Below are 14,368 nucleotides of genomic sequence, written 5' to 3' on the forward strand. Positions count from 1 at the left end.
CCAGTGGAGGTATAAAAAGCCATCTCAGCTGTCCGTTAAAGGTCACGGAAATCTTGTTGGAGCGATGGCTGCACAACGTGGTGCTGCAGCGGTTCGGAGTTCTGGATGCTTTAGCCCATCCACTGAACTTCTCCTAAAGCAAATATTTGATCTGAATTCTTACAGAGACGGCTCAGGCACACATCTAATCTCGTATTTAGTGAGAGCAATATTCAGCTTCCACATGCTTTCTGAATCTAGGCCTAAAGAACTGGCAAAGGTGATGCAAACTGCTCCTATTTGTGATAAGATACAGAGCTGTGATGAAACTAACTCACTTCTGTAATTTTTCTTATCTAGTCACAAGCATCCGTTTCTGAGAAGAGCCTGCCGGGACTGTCTTGAGCTGTGTAATATAACTGTATAAGAGAAGTACCTTCTATACAAACCCTTTTTGTACTTTTAGATAGAAATGTCTACTTTTTCAGCAGTTCTGTGAATTGACTTAAAGCAAAGAATGACTGTAGATTTGGAATGGCTGGTTTTACTTCAGAATATGTTATAAGGACTAAATTTCATGCAGCAATGCTGGGGAGATGACAGGGATTAAAATCAACAGGGACTTAACAGAGGCTGTCTGCATTTCCCAATAAAGCTGAATTTCGCCATACCTGAATGCATCTTAGCTTTTCTAATGAGGAAAAATTCCTGCAAGTAGTTCAGTTTGTTAGTTTTACTTTGGGGGGGGCGGGGGGGGGGGGGAGAAATCATTACTTTTTGGTTCTTACTCCTTTAATGGCTGACTGGACAATAGTATCTGTATATTTGAACTAATTTTTCCTATGATATCTATCACAATTCATATGTTTTTTCATAAATAAAAGATAAACTGGTTCACTTGACCGTTAGTACGCATTAATGAGATGGACTGTGAAATGGTCAGTATTTCAGTGTGTGGATTAGGAACCAATTTAAATTAAACCCTGTTATAGTTTGTTCGATTAATGCAAAGTAGTAAGTGCATATGTTACCAGAATATCACACGGTTTATATATGGTGGGTCTGGTCTCGCAGTCCTAACATAGGCAAAACTCGCATGGACCTGTGCGAGAGCTTTTCTCCTGAAGGCTGTGGGGGATGCCCTTCTGTTCATCCAGAACTAGTCATGGAAACCTATGCTACAAGCTACTCGTTAAGTCCTACTATGTCAGAAGTTAGGTCCCCTACAGCCCTGGTTGCTCCCCACATCACCTAGAGACTCATGTATGCATTTTAAGTTTCACAAACCTCTTACATAAGAGATGTAAAGCGCTGGCTATATGATAAGCTCTATAGAGAAGATGCAGATTATTGTAAAGGTTTCTCTTTTATTGGCATGAGTTTGGGCTGACTGCATTATGCGCAAATGGTAAACTTGATGCCCTGATGAAGAAATAAAGACCTTCCTGATGGTTTTCATGACTGTCCCATATTTTACATCGAATCAAGCTGTGGCAGTAGTCCTGTAGGCAGGTAGAACATGCTGTAGCAAAGTTCTTTGTTCCAGCAAAGGAAGCAAGTTCCAGTCATGCCTTTCAGACAGGAATCCAGCCCAGGGGAGGGTGAGGTGGTTGTGTCTTCAAGGAAGATTTCCAAGGCTTAAATTCAGTTGGGTGCAGCATCTGTTCCCTGGGAGCAACCTGAAATTCAGCAGGTGAATTTGGAGCAGCACACACCTGCCATTCCAGAGGCGAGGGAGAGCTGTAGGACGAGTCCCCGTGTTTTCACAATTGCTCCGTGCAGATAAAAGTGCTCCGGATGAGCTGTCTGGGCCTCGTGCTGCTGCTGCTGGCCGTAGGAGCAGGGTGAGCTCCGTGCCGAGTCATTTTGAAAACGCTCATCCCAGTTGTCCCTTCCATCTTTCCAGATGGGAAATGGAGCTGGCCAATGGAGCGCTGCCTTCCTGCCTCGGCAGACCCGTGGGAGCGAGCCCGTTAACTCAGCCCCGTGGGTCCTGTCCCAAATTATACCTGCTGACCTATTTTGCTGATGATGACTTGGGTAGACATGCTCCGTTAACGTACCTTCATAAACGGGTTGTTATCAGGGCAATGGGCAGTTCTGCGATTGCTGCTCCGAGTGTTTCCAACGGGGAAATGAGTTCACGCAACTTTCCCTGGGCTCTCGGCTTCCCCTTGAAAAAAGCAGAAGGATGGTCCATCCCTTCTTCACCTGCAGCTGCCCCCCCAGCCAGGCTCTGTATTATTGCTGGTGTGGCTGTTGGTGCTCACTCCAACCGAGGGTGAGGCGTCACCAGCAGAAAAAATGGTGAAAATTAACTAAATCCAGGCTCCTGCCTTGCCAGGTAGCTAACAACAGAGCGCCGACCTCCTGCAACGTGGCGTGCAGGAGCTAAAACAAACCAAACAGTGGTTTGGTGCATTGGTTTTACTGATGCAATGGTTTTACTGGAAGGACTGGAATCCTTATGTGATGATGCTGGGAGTTGGCGTGGTGGTGTGCGTTGTGTCCGTCTGCTGCTGGGCTTGCAGTAATGCTGTCAGCATTCAACACTGAAGGATCTTTTTGGTCTCGGACATTTTGAGTTATATCCAGTAGAGAGAAATTAGACTGACAAAATAATAGCACCAATATTTATACCTTCCAAATAGCAATTTTATATTAAAAATATCTATATAGTTCTAATAGGTAGCAAACTTGGAAGATGTTGACCATGTATGAAAATCTCACTCGTTTCCAAACTAGTAATACGTGAGGTGTGTCACTGTTTGGGTATTGAGTGACAATGCCCTAAAAAACCTTGGCTGTACTAACAAGTAAATAAATAAAATTGCAACAACTTAACAGAGCTCTGAATATGGTTTTTTTTCTTCCACGTGGTGGTGAAGTAGCAGACCAGTATTTATTCCCCGTGTTTTCCTGACCTTTAGGAGCCTGTCCTGTGCCTTGGGCTGGCTCCTTTCTCCTGAACAGGAATGTTGGACCCCAGTGGTGCAAGATCCAGGGTGCCAGTGGCAGAGCCCCATGTTCCCTGGGTACGGCACACCAGCTTTTTCGGGTCCTGCACCTCTGTTGTGTGTTTTCCCTTGGGATTTGAAGTTTTTGCACCTATGAAACTTGAGCCCTTTCTCCTTGGTTTCTTCTCCTAGCTGCCCTCCACGGCAGGCTGCTGAGGAAGAGGGCAGATGTCCAGTTTTGTGTGATTTTTGCCCCGGCTGTTGGAGCGTGTAGTACTAAAGAGATTTAGTACTGACTGACACGGGAGTGCCTGCCTTGTAGGTGCAGATCCATCACAGTGTCAGTTTAAGAACTTTCCAGTAGCTGCACAACTGTGTTCCAGTGAAAAATACTGTATTCTGCCAAAAGTGTAGCAGTTTAGAGAGGCCGAGTGTAATGACCTGAAATTCTGTGGCCAATTTGGCCACGTTAAGGAAACACAGACGTGACATGAGCAGGGCCTCCCTTGGCTCTGGATTTGAATTAAGCTTAAAAAAAAAAAAAAAAAAAATGACATTTTGAACAGAATTAGAGTGGAGTTCCTTTCTTCAGCTTTTACTTTCTAGGAGGTTTTGGTACTACTTTTGGGTGGAACACTGCAGAAAAGCGGGTAGTCCATTCGCCTGAGGAATTAACCCCCCTCGTGCTTCATCTTCCATGGCTGTGGTTGAAATCCATCCCCTCGGGTCCCGTGTCTGCTGTTCCAGGGGCTGTGGGAGCTGCTCCAGCTCGCAAAAGCCAGGTCCTGTATTCAGATGCCAGCCTTGTTTCCCAGAACATGAATCAGCTCCTGACCTCCATAACCCCAGCTTGTTTATCAGATGCGTCACCTCCAAGAGTTTTCTTCCAAAATTAGGACCTCTTGACACCTACTAACGCTGTGAGTGTTGGTGGAAGCTGAGCTGTGTCTCAGACGGCGTCTCGCTCTGCACCAGCCCCTCGCCGGCGGTGAGATCTACCATGCTTCATCTCATTTCTCACATCACAAGACGAGGAATGAGGAAACGGGAAGAAACGGTGAATTAAGCGGTTTCCAGTCACACACTGTCTGTAAAGCAGTTTTAAATTTAGTACAAACAATTGTCATTACGAAATTAGCTTTCATGACAAAGTTGGTGGGGTTCTGTATAAGCAGCAGCGATCTGGCCGTCAGCAAAGGAAGATCCAAACCGCCCTCGAGGTCTTTTTTTTATATTTTGGTTGTATAATTTTGCCTTGCATACAGGGAAGTCCCCATGTTAAGATAAGAAGAAACCGAATGTAAATGACCACGCTTCTGATCTCAACAGCTACAAAGTGCCATACTTGAGATTCAGAGCAAAGCTACAGTTAGTGTTTGATATTTTTAATGCAGCCAGAGCAAGCTTTTGTCTTTGCAGCTCACAAGGGCGGGGGGGCTGGCCCTGTGGCAGGGTTTGCTGGTGGTCTCCGTGGGGAGAGCCCGTCTTGGCTCCGCGGGTGCCTTGGGGCTGCTGCCTCACTGGGCAGGGTGGCTCCAGCCCCAGATGTGGGGGGTCTGGGCTTGCTCCGGTGAGCAGCGCTGCGCCTGAGCATGGGCTCCGGGGGGGATGGAGTGGGGGACGGGGCCGAGGCCTCACAGCTCATCCCCAGCATCCCTTGGAGAGCGGGTCCCAGCAGCGCTGGCAGCCCTGTCATTGAGGGTGGCCTCGCTGGGGACGAAAGTGCTGCTGGGTGCCCCTGTGCCTGTGAGCAGTGTAGGACCGGTGAGCGCAGTCCCTGTGGCCCTTCAGGCCTTTCTGCTCAGAGCCGGGGGAGGAGGAGGATGCTGTGCTGCCATTTCAGAGGGGCTTTGCAAGGGACCCTTGTGCTCTCCCAGTGGCAGGTGGGGGTCCATCTGCAGCCCACCCTGGGCTTCCCCTATGCCTGGGGTCCCTGTGCCCGGCGCTTTTGGGCAGCCCCTGTACCCAGTGAGCACTGCAAAGCAGTGAGGGGACCTGGGGCTGGCTCAGGTCCTGGGGTGGCAGATTTTGGGGAAGCAGCAGGTGGCTGAAAGGAACTGGTGATGCAAGGGCAGGAGCTCTTGCACACATGGCCTGTGGCTGCCACGTCCTGCCTGCACACCGTGCCCCAGCGTCCCTGCCTGCCCTGGAAGCACAGGGTGGTCTCCCATCCCTACAGAGGATGGTGCTGCTGTCCCAGGGCTTGCGGAGCACGTTAACGTGCTTCATCCAGCCCATCCAGCTCTGCCTGAGAGGGTGAAGACTCCTCTGATTGCCATTGCCAAGGCACTTTGTCCCCCACCCTCTGCGAAACAGGGGCTGTAGCACCCTGTGCCACCACCGGCGCAGCGGCAGCCATCAGAGGGTCCACTTGGCTATGGGGGCAGCCGGCCTGGCCCTGGCCCTTCACTGTCCTCTGGCTGCAGAGGTGCCCCCAGGGCATCCCCGAGGTGTCCCTGCTGCCTGCCTCCTCCCAGCCCTGGAGCTGCTGGAGGGCCGGGCTGGAGACTCCCAACGGGAAGCACCGACTCAATACAAACCACAGCGGGTAAACAATTACGGGTGCGATTGCAACGGGGCCTTCCGCTTTCCTGGCAGCTTTATCAGCGAAGCGGAGCTGGGCGAAGGCAGAGGGGAGGTAGGCACAGGGGTCGGCGCAGGACGCGTGGCTGGGAGCAGCTATGGGGGAGGCCTTCATCCGGCACATCGAGCTGCTGGGCTATGAGAAAAGGTTTTTCCCCAGCCAGCACTATGTGAGTATGCGGCGACCTTCCAATGAGCTGAGTAGTAAGGACTGGACGGAGTAAAAAGCCTGGCCAGCAAATTTCTTGAGATAAATGTGACTGAGGGGCTGAGAGCATCCTTTTTTTTAGGGGGGCAGTCCTGGCTGACAGCGTGAGCTGGAGGCAGCCAGGGGCTAAAATGTCTTGAACACACAAGATTTTGGGCACCTCCTTTGCAAGCTGTTGATTACTTTGCAGGTTTGAAAAGGGCTTTTCCCTCTTTGATTCCCACCCATCTGCATGTTTGTGTCCCCTCTCCATCCCTGCCCAGCTTCCCTAGCACCCAGCTCACTCATCACCTGAGCAAAAGCTACTTGTGTTGGGGTGGCGGAAGAAAAAGATGCAGTTTATCCGAAATTGAACTGTCTGGGGGGTATGGGGGGGTGGGGGGTGCTCCCTGGGGTCCCTGGCACAGCGGGGTGCAGGGTCCCACTTGCCCACAGAGCTGCAGTGCCTCTGCTTTGCCCCTCAGGTCTACATGTTCCTGGTGAAGTGGAATGACCTCTCCGAAAAGGTCGTCTACCGCCGGTTTACCGAGATTTACGAGTTCCACGTGAGTTGTCCCGGGATGGGCACCAGCCCCCGGCTCAGCACACCAGGGCAGGGGGTGGGAATAAAAAAAGAGGAGGCTGAAATCCAGCTGGAATTGCCCCAGAACAAACCTGGCTCCAAGAGGCTCCTGGGTCCCAGTGCTTCAGTCTCCTTCACCCTTCATTTGCCTCTTGAAGCTGGGGGGTGGCTCCGTGCTCCCCTGGCAGATTTCTCCCAGTGCGAGGCACAGCGGCTAGGCAGCACGTGGCTGTGGCAGCGGGGCAAGTGCCGGCAAAGGGGGTGAAGCCACTGGCAGGAGAGTGGGTGCCACAGGGGGATCCCCCGGTGCCATCCTCACGGCTGTGCCTGGTCCTGCTCCGCAGAAAGCACTGAAGGAGATGTTCCCCATCGAATCCGGGGACATCAACATGGAGAAGCGGATCATCCCACGCTTGCCAGGTGAGGGGCAGACGCCAGGGCTGGGGGGTGAAATAGAAATTGCAGCTGGTTGGGAAATTCCCCGGCGGGCTGAGCTCTGCCAGCTGCCTCCCACGCAGGTGCTTGATGCAATCTTTGTTCCTGCCCACTGGGCTTGAAATCAAAACCCCAGAAAGGTCTGAGCATCAGCGGTGGTTACTCCCAACACTCGCAGCCCCGCAGACCCCATCCTTCCAACCCGAAGGCTGGGCACCCCACAAACACATACCACAGCATTGGCTGGAACCCCTGGCTGGTGCAAAGGGTCTGGCTTTGGAAAGCCTGAGCCGAGCTGAGCTGAGCTGAGCTGAGCCCTTCTCCGGTGACAGCATCACTGGGATTGGTTTTAGTGGTCTTATGGCAACACAGTTATTTTGTAAGAGGAAACAATGCAACATGTCTTCAATGGCAGGGAATGAACTCCTGATACAAAGAGCTGATGTTTTGTCCCCATGCAAGGTGCAGGTCAGCAAAATTCCCCCTTTTATTTAATTTCCTGCTTTAACGGAGGGAGGAAGGAACATGAGAAATAGCTGCAGGTTGTGGTCGACACCTCTCGAGGAGGAATAAACATGCTCCACACAGCAGTGCAGGTGCTGTGTTTGGGGGGCTCCCCTTGGGGCTGGACTAACACTGCCATGCCGGGACCCTTCCTACATGCTGCCGCTGCCATGCCGCGGCTGTCCGGAGCGTCCCTGTCCTGTCTGGGGAAGTGAAAGCACCGGGGATGAGACAGGCGTCAGACTGCTGGGGGGTGTGCCACTGGCCGCACACATGCACCCCGCCATGGGGTGCAACGCTGCTGTGGGTCGGGGCTGCCAGCAGCATTTTGGAGCCCTGGGGTCAAGAGCGGCTGCACCATGGCCAGTGGGATGGAGGAATGAGCATGTCTGCCCCGGCCGCAGGCTAGTCCCTGGAGCCCCAGCTTGTGTCCCAGCAGAGTAAGCAGCTGGGCTTAGCCCAAGCAGAGGAGTGGGAGTTAGCCTGTAACCGACATGGGGCCAAACGAGGACTTTTTCTGGCTGGCGTGAGCTGTGCAAGGGTCCGTGGGCTGCAGGGGACGAGTCTGGCAGCACAGAGCTCTCCGCGCTGCCTGCAGCACCTGGGCTGGGCACAGCCCTGCACTCGCTGCCGGGAAGAGGAACCCGCAGCTGCAGCGCTTCTGCAAACCAGCCCCGGCCCTGCCTCAGCTCCAGCCAGCTCTGCGGGACTGTGCGTGCCCCCCCGGGGGCCGGGGCTGGAGCAGCGAGGGAGGGGACGGGGCCACACTCCCGCAGGGCTGCACCGTATGGGCACCGTGCAGCGCCCTGAAGCCAAATCCACTTGTTTTGGGGGCAAAATCAATGATTCGGAGCAGCCTGCTTGGGAAAGTTGTAAAAACAGTGCGCTTTGTCTGCTTTTTCGGAGTATTTTCCCCTCTTCCCCAGCCCCAAAGTGGTTTGACGGGCAGCGTTCAACTCAGAACAGACAGGGCACGCTGGCCGAGTACTGCTACGCTCTGATCAACCTGCCCCACAAGATCTCCCGGTGCCTGCACGTGGTCAACTTCTTCAAGGTCCGTCACGACGACATGAACCCCGTCACAGACAGCCAGTGAGTCCAGCTGCCTGCCATTCTGGGGGAAATACTGCGTCCCCAGCCCCTGGTGCTGGCAGCAGCCTGCAGGGAGGGCACCGCTGCCAGCGGCGAGGGCTGGTTGCACTGAGCTGCCTTTGCTCTGACCCGGCCAGGATCAAGAAGCCCGAAGTCTTCCTCCTGCCAAAGGATGCCAAGAAAACCCCCACCGGTAAGAGGCATCGGAGGGGTGCAAGCAGCTGCCTTGGCAGCAGCAAAGCCTAGTGGGGAGAGGGGCAGCCATCCCTCGGCGGATGCCTTGACCGAGAGCACAGTCTGTGCCAGAGCTGTAGCTGGGAGGAAACCACAGCCTCAGGGGGGATGAGTCCCTGTCCTGGGATCCAGCTGGTTTGAGACCAGAAGAGGCTGGGAGAGTGCTTTGGGTGGTCCTGGGGCTGCTTTTGGCCTGCCTGAAACAGGCTATTTCTGCGCTGGGGGCTGAGAGAGGGAACGTCTCATTCCTCCCTTGCAGACATCACGGGCCCCATTGTCCTGCAAACATACCGAGCCATCGCCGACTATGAGAAGAGCTCCAAATCCGAGATGGCTCTAAAAGCTGGAGACATGGTGGACGTCGTGGAGAAGAGCGAGAGCGGTATGTGTCCATCCCTCTGGAGAGCCCTCGAGGGCCAGCCCCCTCCTGGCCACCATTTCAGGGGGGATGGGGACTGCCCTTGCCTCTTGCATCCAAGCACAGCATGCGAGTTAGTTACGCTGGTGCATGAGTTAAAGGGTGGGCGGTTGTATCAGGATCTCCTGATGGAGAGGAGAGGCTCAGAGCAAATGCAACCAGCAGCACTGAACCTCTTGGTGCTTTTTGTCCCCTTGGGACATGTTTCATACTGAGATGGAGCCACATGACCATCGGTTTTGGCCGGGGAGGGTGTGGGGCGATCCTAGAAAACTGTGCAACCTCCTCACATGCCTGTGAGGTTTCCTGCCCAGGAGGAAACAGGATGAATCGGCCAAGCTCCCTGGTTGCACCGTGTAAACAGAGACTGGCCCCAGCATCATCCCTTCCTCCCAGGCCACATGGGTGCCCACGCCTACCCCAGCCAGGGACCAGCACCCCCATGGTGCCCCCACAACATCCCCACTCTCGCCCATGGCCGCTTTCCTTGCAGGCTGGTGGTTTTGCCAGTTGAAGAACAAACGGGGCTGGGTGCCAGCTGCCTATCTGGAGCCGATGGATGGTCCTGATGAGTCTGAAGAGCAAGAGCCCAACTACGCAGGTAAAATGTGTGCACTGGAGAACAGCCCACCACAGCTCCCCGCTGGGAGGGTTCATTGCAGGGCCCCCGCTGAGCAGGACCACTGGGCAGGGACATGTTGCTGCAGGGACTGCCAGGAAGGATAAATCTCATGGTTTGTGGCCCCGGTGTCAACCTCAGGAGCTTCCTATGACCTGCAGCTCAGCATTAGATGCTTGTTTTGGCTGATCACAGATGCACGTGTTTGTCCAGCGGCTGTTCTGAGCTAGCTGGGTGAGTGCTGAGTTGCTGGGTTAGCAAAGGAGCATGGTGCAGCATCTGAACCAAAGCGCAGGTTTTCCCTAGCTCTTGGCTTCCGTGCTGTCCTTACCAGCCCTCCCCATCACCCCACCGTGACAGTGGGGCCTTATTATGTGCAGCAGGGGGAGGATCCTCAGACCCATGCCGATTGCTCTCTGGGCTGCTGCTTCGTGGTTTTCAAAACACTGCAACAGACTCTATTAGCGCAACACTTCCTTCTTCCTCATTTAACCACCTGAATTATAAACATACTCTTCAGCAGAGACCGGGGTGCTTCCACTATTTGCATCTACCGGCTTCCTCCTGCACTGGTGCTGGAGGGGCTGGGATGAGCCACAGGCACTGACAAGGCTGGGGGAAGCCTGAATCTGAACTCAGAGACCTGAAGCACCCTGGCTCTTGCCTAAAATGTAGGGTAGATGCTCTGGTGCCTCCTCTCCTGAGGGGCTGCAGAGGCTGAGCCCCCTCCCTGGGGGTGGTAGCACACAACCCCCTGACCCGATTTTGTGCACAGGTGAGCAGTACGTTGTCCTGAAAAGCTACACAGCTGTGGAGGAGGACGAGCTGACCCTCCAGGAGGGCAACACCATCGAAGTCATCCACAAGCTCCTTGATGGCTGGTGGGTTATCAGGTGAGAGATGCCAAGAACAGATCAGGCAAGTGGGATTCGCGCAGAGGGAAGGGATGTGCCAGCAGTTCTCCACACTGGAGCTGTGGAAGCCGTGGATCCTTGGGTGCTGATGCCCAGCACTTCCTTTTGCAAGACTGCTTCTGGTAGCTTGTGGCTTTGTCAAATGTTAAACATCACAGCTGGGGCTTCCTTGGCTGGGGGCTTCAGAAATACCCAGGAAGGAGACAGATGGAGAAAAAAAAAAAGTATCTGTTATTTTACCTCTAAGTATTCTGGCACGATTTGCATTGCAAACCCTCAGTTTTCACCCCAGCCCTGGCCTGCCCTGCAAACTCAGGCTTTCCCAAGGGGAACCCCAGCTGCATTTGTGCTCCGGAGAGTCACAGGTTGCGTGTTCACAGCAGGGCACAGCGTGGCTGCAAACCCTGGGGACCCCCTGCCCCAGCCTGTGCCTGGGCGGGTGACCAGGAGATCTGATGTTTGCAGGTGTGCTGGGCTGGGGGGGATTGGGCAGGGGGCGGGGGGGGGGTGCGGTCTGGAGCACACAGCAGCCAGGTAGGCTGGCAGGAGGCCCTGAGCAATGCTTCAGGAGCCCAGCAAAACCCCTAGGGGAGATAATACGACCCTTCAGCTGTGAGCCATTGCTCTGCCTGCTACCTACTCCTTTTGGGACTGACCGCAGTCTTCCAGGGAGAGCCACAAGTACACAAGGTGGGGGGGACAGTCAGAGCTCCCCTTGCTGCAAGCAGCATGGGAACTCACCCAGCACCATCTGGGGACAGGCGTGAAGATGTGGTGGTTGCAGAGCCACAACTGCAAGCAATGTCACTTTGTGTTGCACTGCAGGAAGGATGAAACCACGGGTTATTACCCCTCCATGTACCTGCAGAAAGCCGGGGAGACAAACCCCTCTGCGAAGAGTGAGCTGAGGAACCGGAGCGCTCCTCCACGGAGGTAGGAGAAGCCCTGGGTGGCCGGAGGGAGGACTAAAGCTTTTCTTCGAGGGTGGTGAAGTGAAACCAGCCCGTGATTTGCCATGTTCCTTGCTTGCCTTGGCAATGAGGAACTGCCCAGGAGAGCTGTGAGCAGGGCAAAGACAGACCAAGAGAAGGAGGCAGATCCTGCAGAGCTGCAGCAAAAATAGCATTGTGCTCCCTGACTTGCACAGCGGGGGAGGCACCCCAGCATTTCTGACGCAGGGCTGCATGATCCTTGCTCCAACAGGTCCTTCAGCGAGGCGTATTTCTCCTTGTCCTTCTGCAAAGTTTCTTTTCTGGGCTAATCTCATTTAGTTTTCAAATTGGCCTTTTTTCTTATTTCCTAAGTGCATCCACTGAACCTTTGAGAAGCGAGGAGAGATTTGACTAATCAGAGTTGCCAAATGGCCTAATCTGATGGGAGGATTTGAGCTAATGGAAGGGATTTTATTTTGATTAAAAAGATAAAAAGCAATACTAACTCATTAATTCCAAAGCAAAGAAAACTGCCAGGAAGGGCAGAGCTTGCCACTATCTTTTCTTGCCTGCAAGAAAACACCGCAGCCTGACTATAAAATCTCTCAAAATCCAGCTCTGCTGGAGCACGGGTTGAGTGTGAGACAGTGTCAAATGGCCCAGATCCACGTATTTGGATGCAGCGATGCTGACTGACCCTTGGGGAGGGGAGGTGGCCGGTTGCAAGGCCAGTGACTTGCCCCCCCTGTGCACGCATGTCCCCGTGGCACTGGTGACGGCAGCCAGCTGAGCCCTGTGCAATGGCGGTGACCTGCTGCTGTGGGCAGGAGCTGGCTACGAAATGGGGCGCGTGGCCCCACCAGGGAGGGGCTGAAGGCAGAGGGGCACGTTGCCTTGAGCAGGGCAGGATGATGCCGTGTGGTGGACATCAGGAGCCACCTGGCTTATGCCCTGGTAGTGAAGACAAAGTGGTGGCATTCGTCTGCCTGTCGGGACAGCTGTGACACTGGGGGTTCCCCTGCAGCAGCGTGCTGCCCTACAGCCCTGGGCTGCTCAGCCTTTCACTTCTCTCAGCAGTTTCTCTGTTGTGGGTTCAGCACTGCATGCTGACACATACCCTGCGCTCTATTCCCCTCGCCCAGGGACTGATCCTGGGCATCAGGGAGCCATGCCAAACCCCACACAGGGGTCTGGGTGTTGCAGCCAGTATAGATGCTGTATGTCCATTTGTCAAAGAGCTATAGATCACTTCCATGAGCTTTCTGGGATAAACCTCACGCCCATCTCGTCCTTCCAACCTTATGCCCAATCTACCTCGCCACTCCCATCATCACTTTCCAGGCTTGTGCTCAGGCTTCACCCTTCAGAATTTGCTTCCAAAGCAGCACTCCAGCTGCCTCCTAACGCGCTGTACATCCATGTCCCACCTACAGCTGCCCTTGAGGGCTGGCATCCACCTGCTGCCTTCCACCAGGCAAAACCAAAAAGCAGCTGTTGGGGTCTGGGTGAGGCACAGAAGGAAGCGTGGAGGGAGAAACCTGGGCAAGTAAGTGTGTGGTGTGAGAGCTGCTGGCACGAAAACTGGAAGTTTTGTTTCTAACTCGCTGCAGATCCACCATCCGAAATGCGAAGAGCATCCACAAGCAGAGACGGAAGCAGATCAGCCAGGAGACCTACAGGAGGAACAGCAAGAAGTACATCCAGAGCCGGAGGAACATGAAGGAAAACTTCCAGAACAAGGCCAACGTCATCAGTAAGTCCCAGCGGGGCTATTACCCTGGGCACAGGCTGAATCCCCACAAGCATGGCCGTGCCCCAAGTCACACCTTGCCTGTCCACCCTTTTCCTATGGAGCAAGTGTCTGTGGGGAGGAACTTCTTTTCAGTGAGGTTTCTTACTCTCAATGAGGTTATAGGTCTGGTAGAAAAGAGCAGATGTGGTCCTGGTGGGAGGTCGGCCCACATTTAGGACCTGCACTTTCCTCCATGCCCCCCACCTCACCCGTGCTGCTCTTACGTTACCGTTATCACATACATTCGCTGTTGGCAAAGCACCTAGAGGGAAGGGTTGCATGAAGAAGGCAGCTGCTACGGAGGTAGAAGCTTTAGGTCTGGTAATCCCCATGCCAGACTGGTGACCTGCCCAAGGGACAGCAGCTCCTCACGCAGCCCTAGAGCTGGGCTTCCAGCAGGCTCCTGACTTCCAGGAGCTTCCATGAGCTCCTGACCTCATGGAGGCCATCACTGGCAGCTGAGGCAGGAGGCAAGCCAGGAGCTTTGGTGGCCATTCCATAGGAAGCTTTTGAGCGCTGACATGCAGGTGCTGGGTCACGGAGAGCTCTGACCCACCCGTGCATCTGCTTTACCCGCAGCTGAGAAAGACGAGCGAGAGGAGAACAAGCCCAAGGCTCAACCTGCGGTTCCTCCGCGCCCCAGCAAAGACCTCATCCTGAACCGCTGCACTGAGAGCACCCGCAGGAAGGTCCTGTGAGGCCTTGGACCCCCGCGGCAGCCGATGCCGTCCCTCCGCCAGCTCCCATGCAGCCGCGATGGGGGCTGGACCAGGGGATGACAGGGTCGGGGTCGGATCAGGGGATGCCAGGGTCGGGGCCTGATCAGGAGCTGCTGGGGTCAGGGCTGGACCCGGGGCTGCCAGTGCCCATCTCCATCCCCCACCGTGCCAAGCTGAAGATGTCCAAAGGGCACCATGAGGAGGGACCAGTCCTCTGCCCGCTCCTGGGGGCTGGAGCCTCCGCAGCCACCAGGCACCCCTCACCACTAGACCCCCTATTTGTATTTTGAATTATTTTGCGTTTTTCATCAATAGAGACACTTTGAAGCTGTATTTCAGAGTTTTCCGGGACGGCTGGGTAGCGCGGGCAGCCTGGCAGCAGGGACGTGTTTACCCGTGGGGGGCTGGGCAAGGGTCTCT

The 14,368-nt window shown here is 54.5% G+C and overlaps 2 protein-coding genes across 4 annotated transcripts in view; both read left to right on the forward strand.

Annotated features, from left to right (window-relative positions):
• Positions 1–1,437, forward strand: part of GTF2I (general transcription factor IIi) — a 78,915-nt gene extending 77,478 nt beyond the window's left edge. For all 3 annotated transcript variants that reach the window (XM_056325469.1, XM_056325464.1, XM_056325478.1), the window contains one exon: positions 340–1,437. The gene's annotated coding sequence lies outside the window, so the exon portion shown is untranslated. The remainder of the gene's footprint in view (positions 1–339) is intronic.
• A 3,960-nt stretch (positions 1,438–5,397) lies between these two features.
• On the forward strand, positions 5,398–14,281 carry NCF1 (neutrophil cytosolic factor 1). The gene is made up of 11 exons (XM_056325500.1): positions 5,398–5,689; positions 6,192–6,272; positions 6,634–6,709; positions 8,155–8,320; positions 8,458–8,513; positions 8,814–8,936; positions 9,466–9,573; positions 10,367–10,484; positions 11,331–11,438; positions 13,048–13,190; positions 13,809–14,281. The coding sequence occupies exons 1-11, from the start codon at positions 5,618–5,620 to the stop codon at positions 13,925–13,927; spliced, it is 1,170 nt and encodes a 389-aa protein (XP_056181475.1). The 5' UTR covers positions 5,398–5,617; the 3' UTR covers positions 13,928–14,281.
• The last annotated feature ends 87 nt before the right edge of the window (positions 14,282–14,368 follow it).

The sequence above is a fragment of the Falco biarmicus genome, chromosome 1 (genome assembly GCF_023638135.1).
Source record: "Falco biarmicus isolate bFalBia1 chromosome 1, bFalBia1.pri, whole genome shotgun sequence".
In the NCBI taxonomy this organism is placed as follows: domain Eukaryota; kingdom Metazoa; phylum Chordata; class Aves; order Falconiformes; family Falconidae; genus Falco; species Falco biarmicus.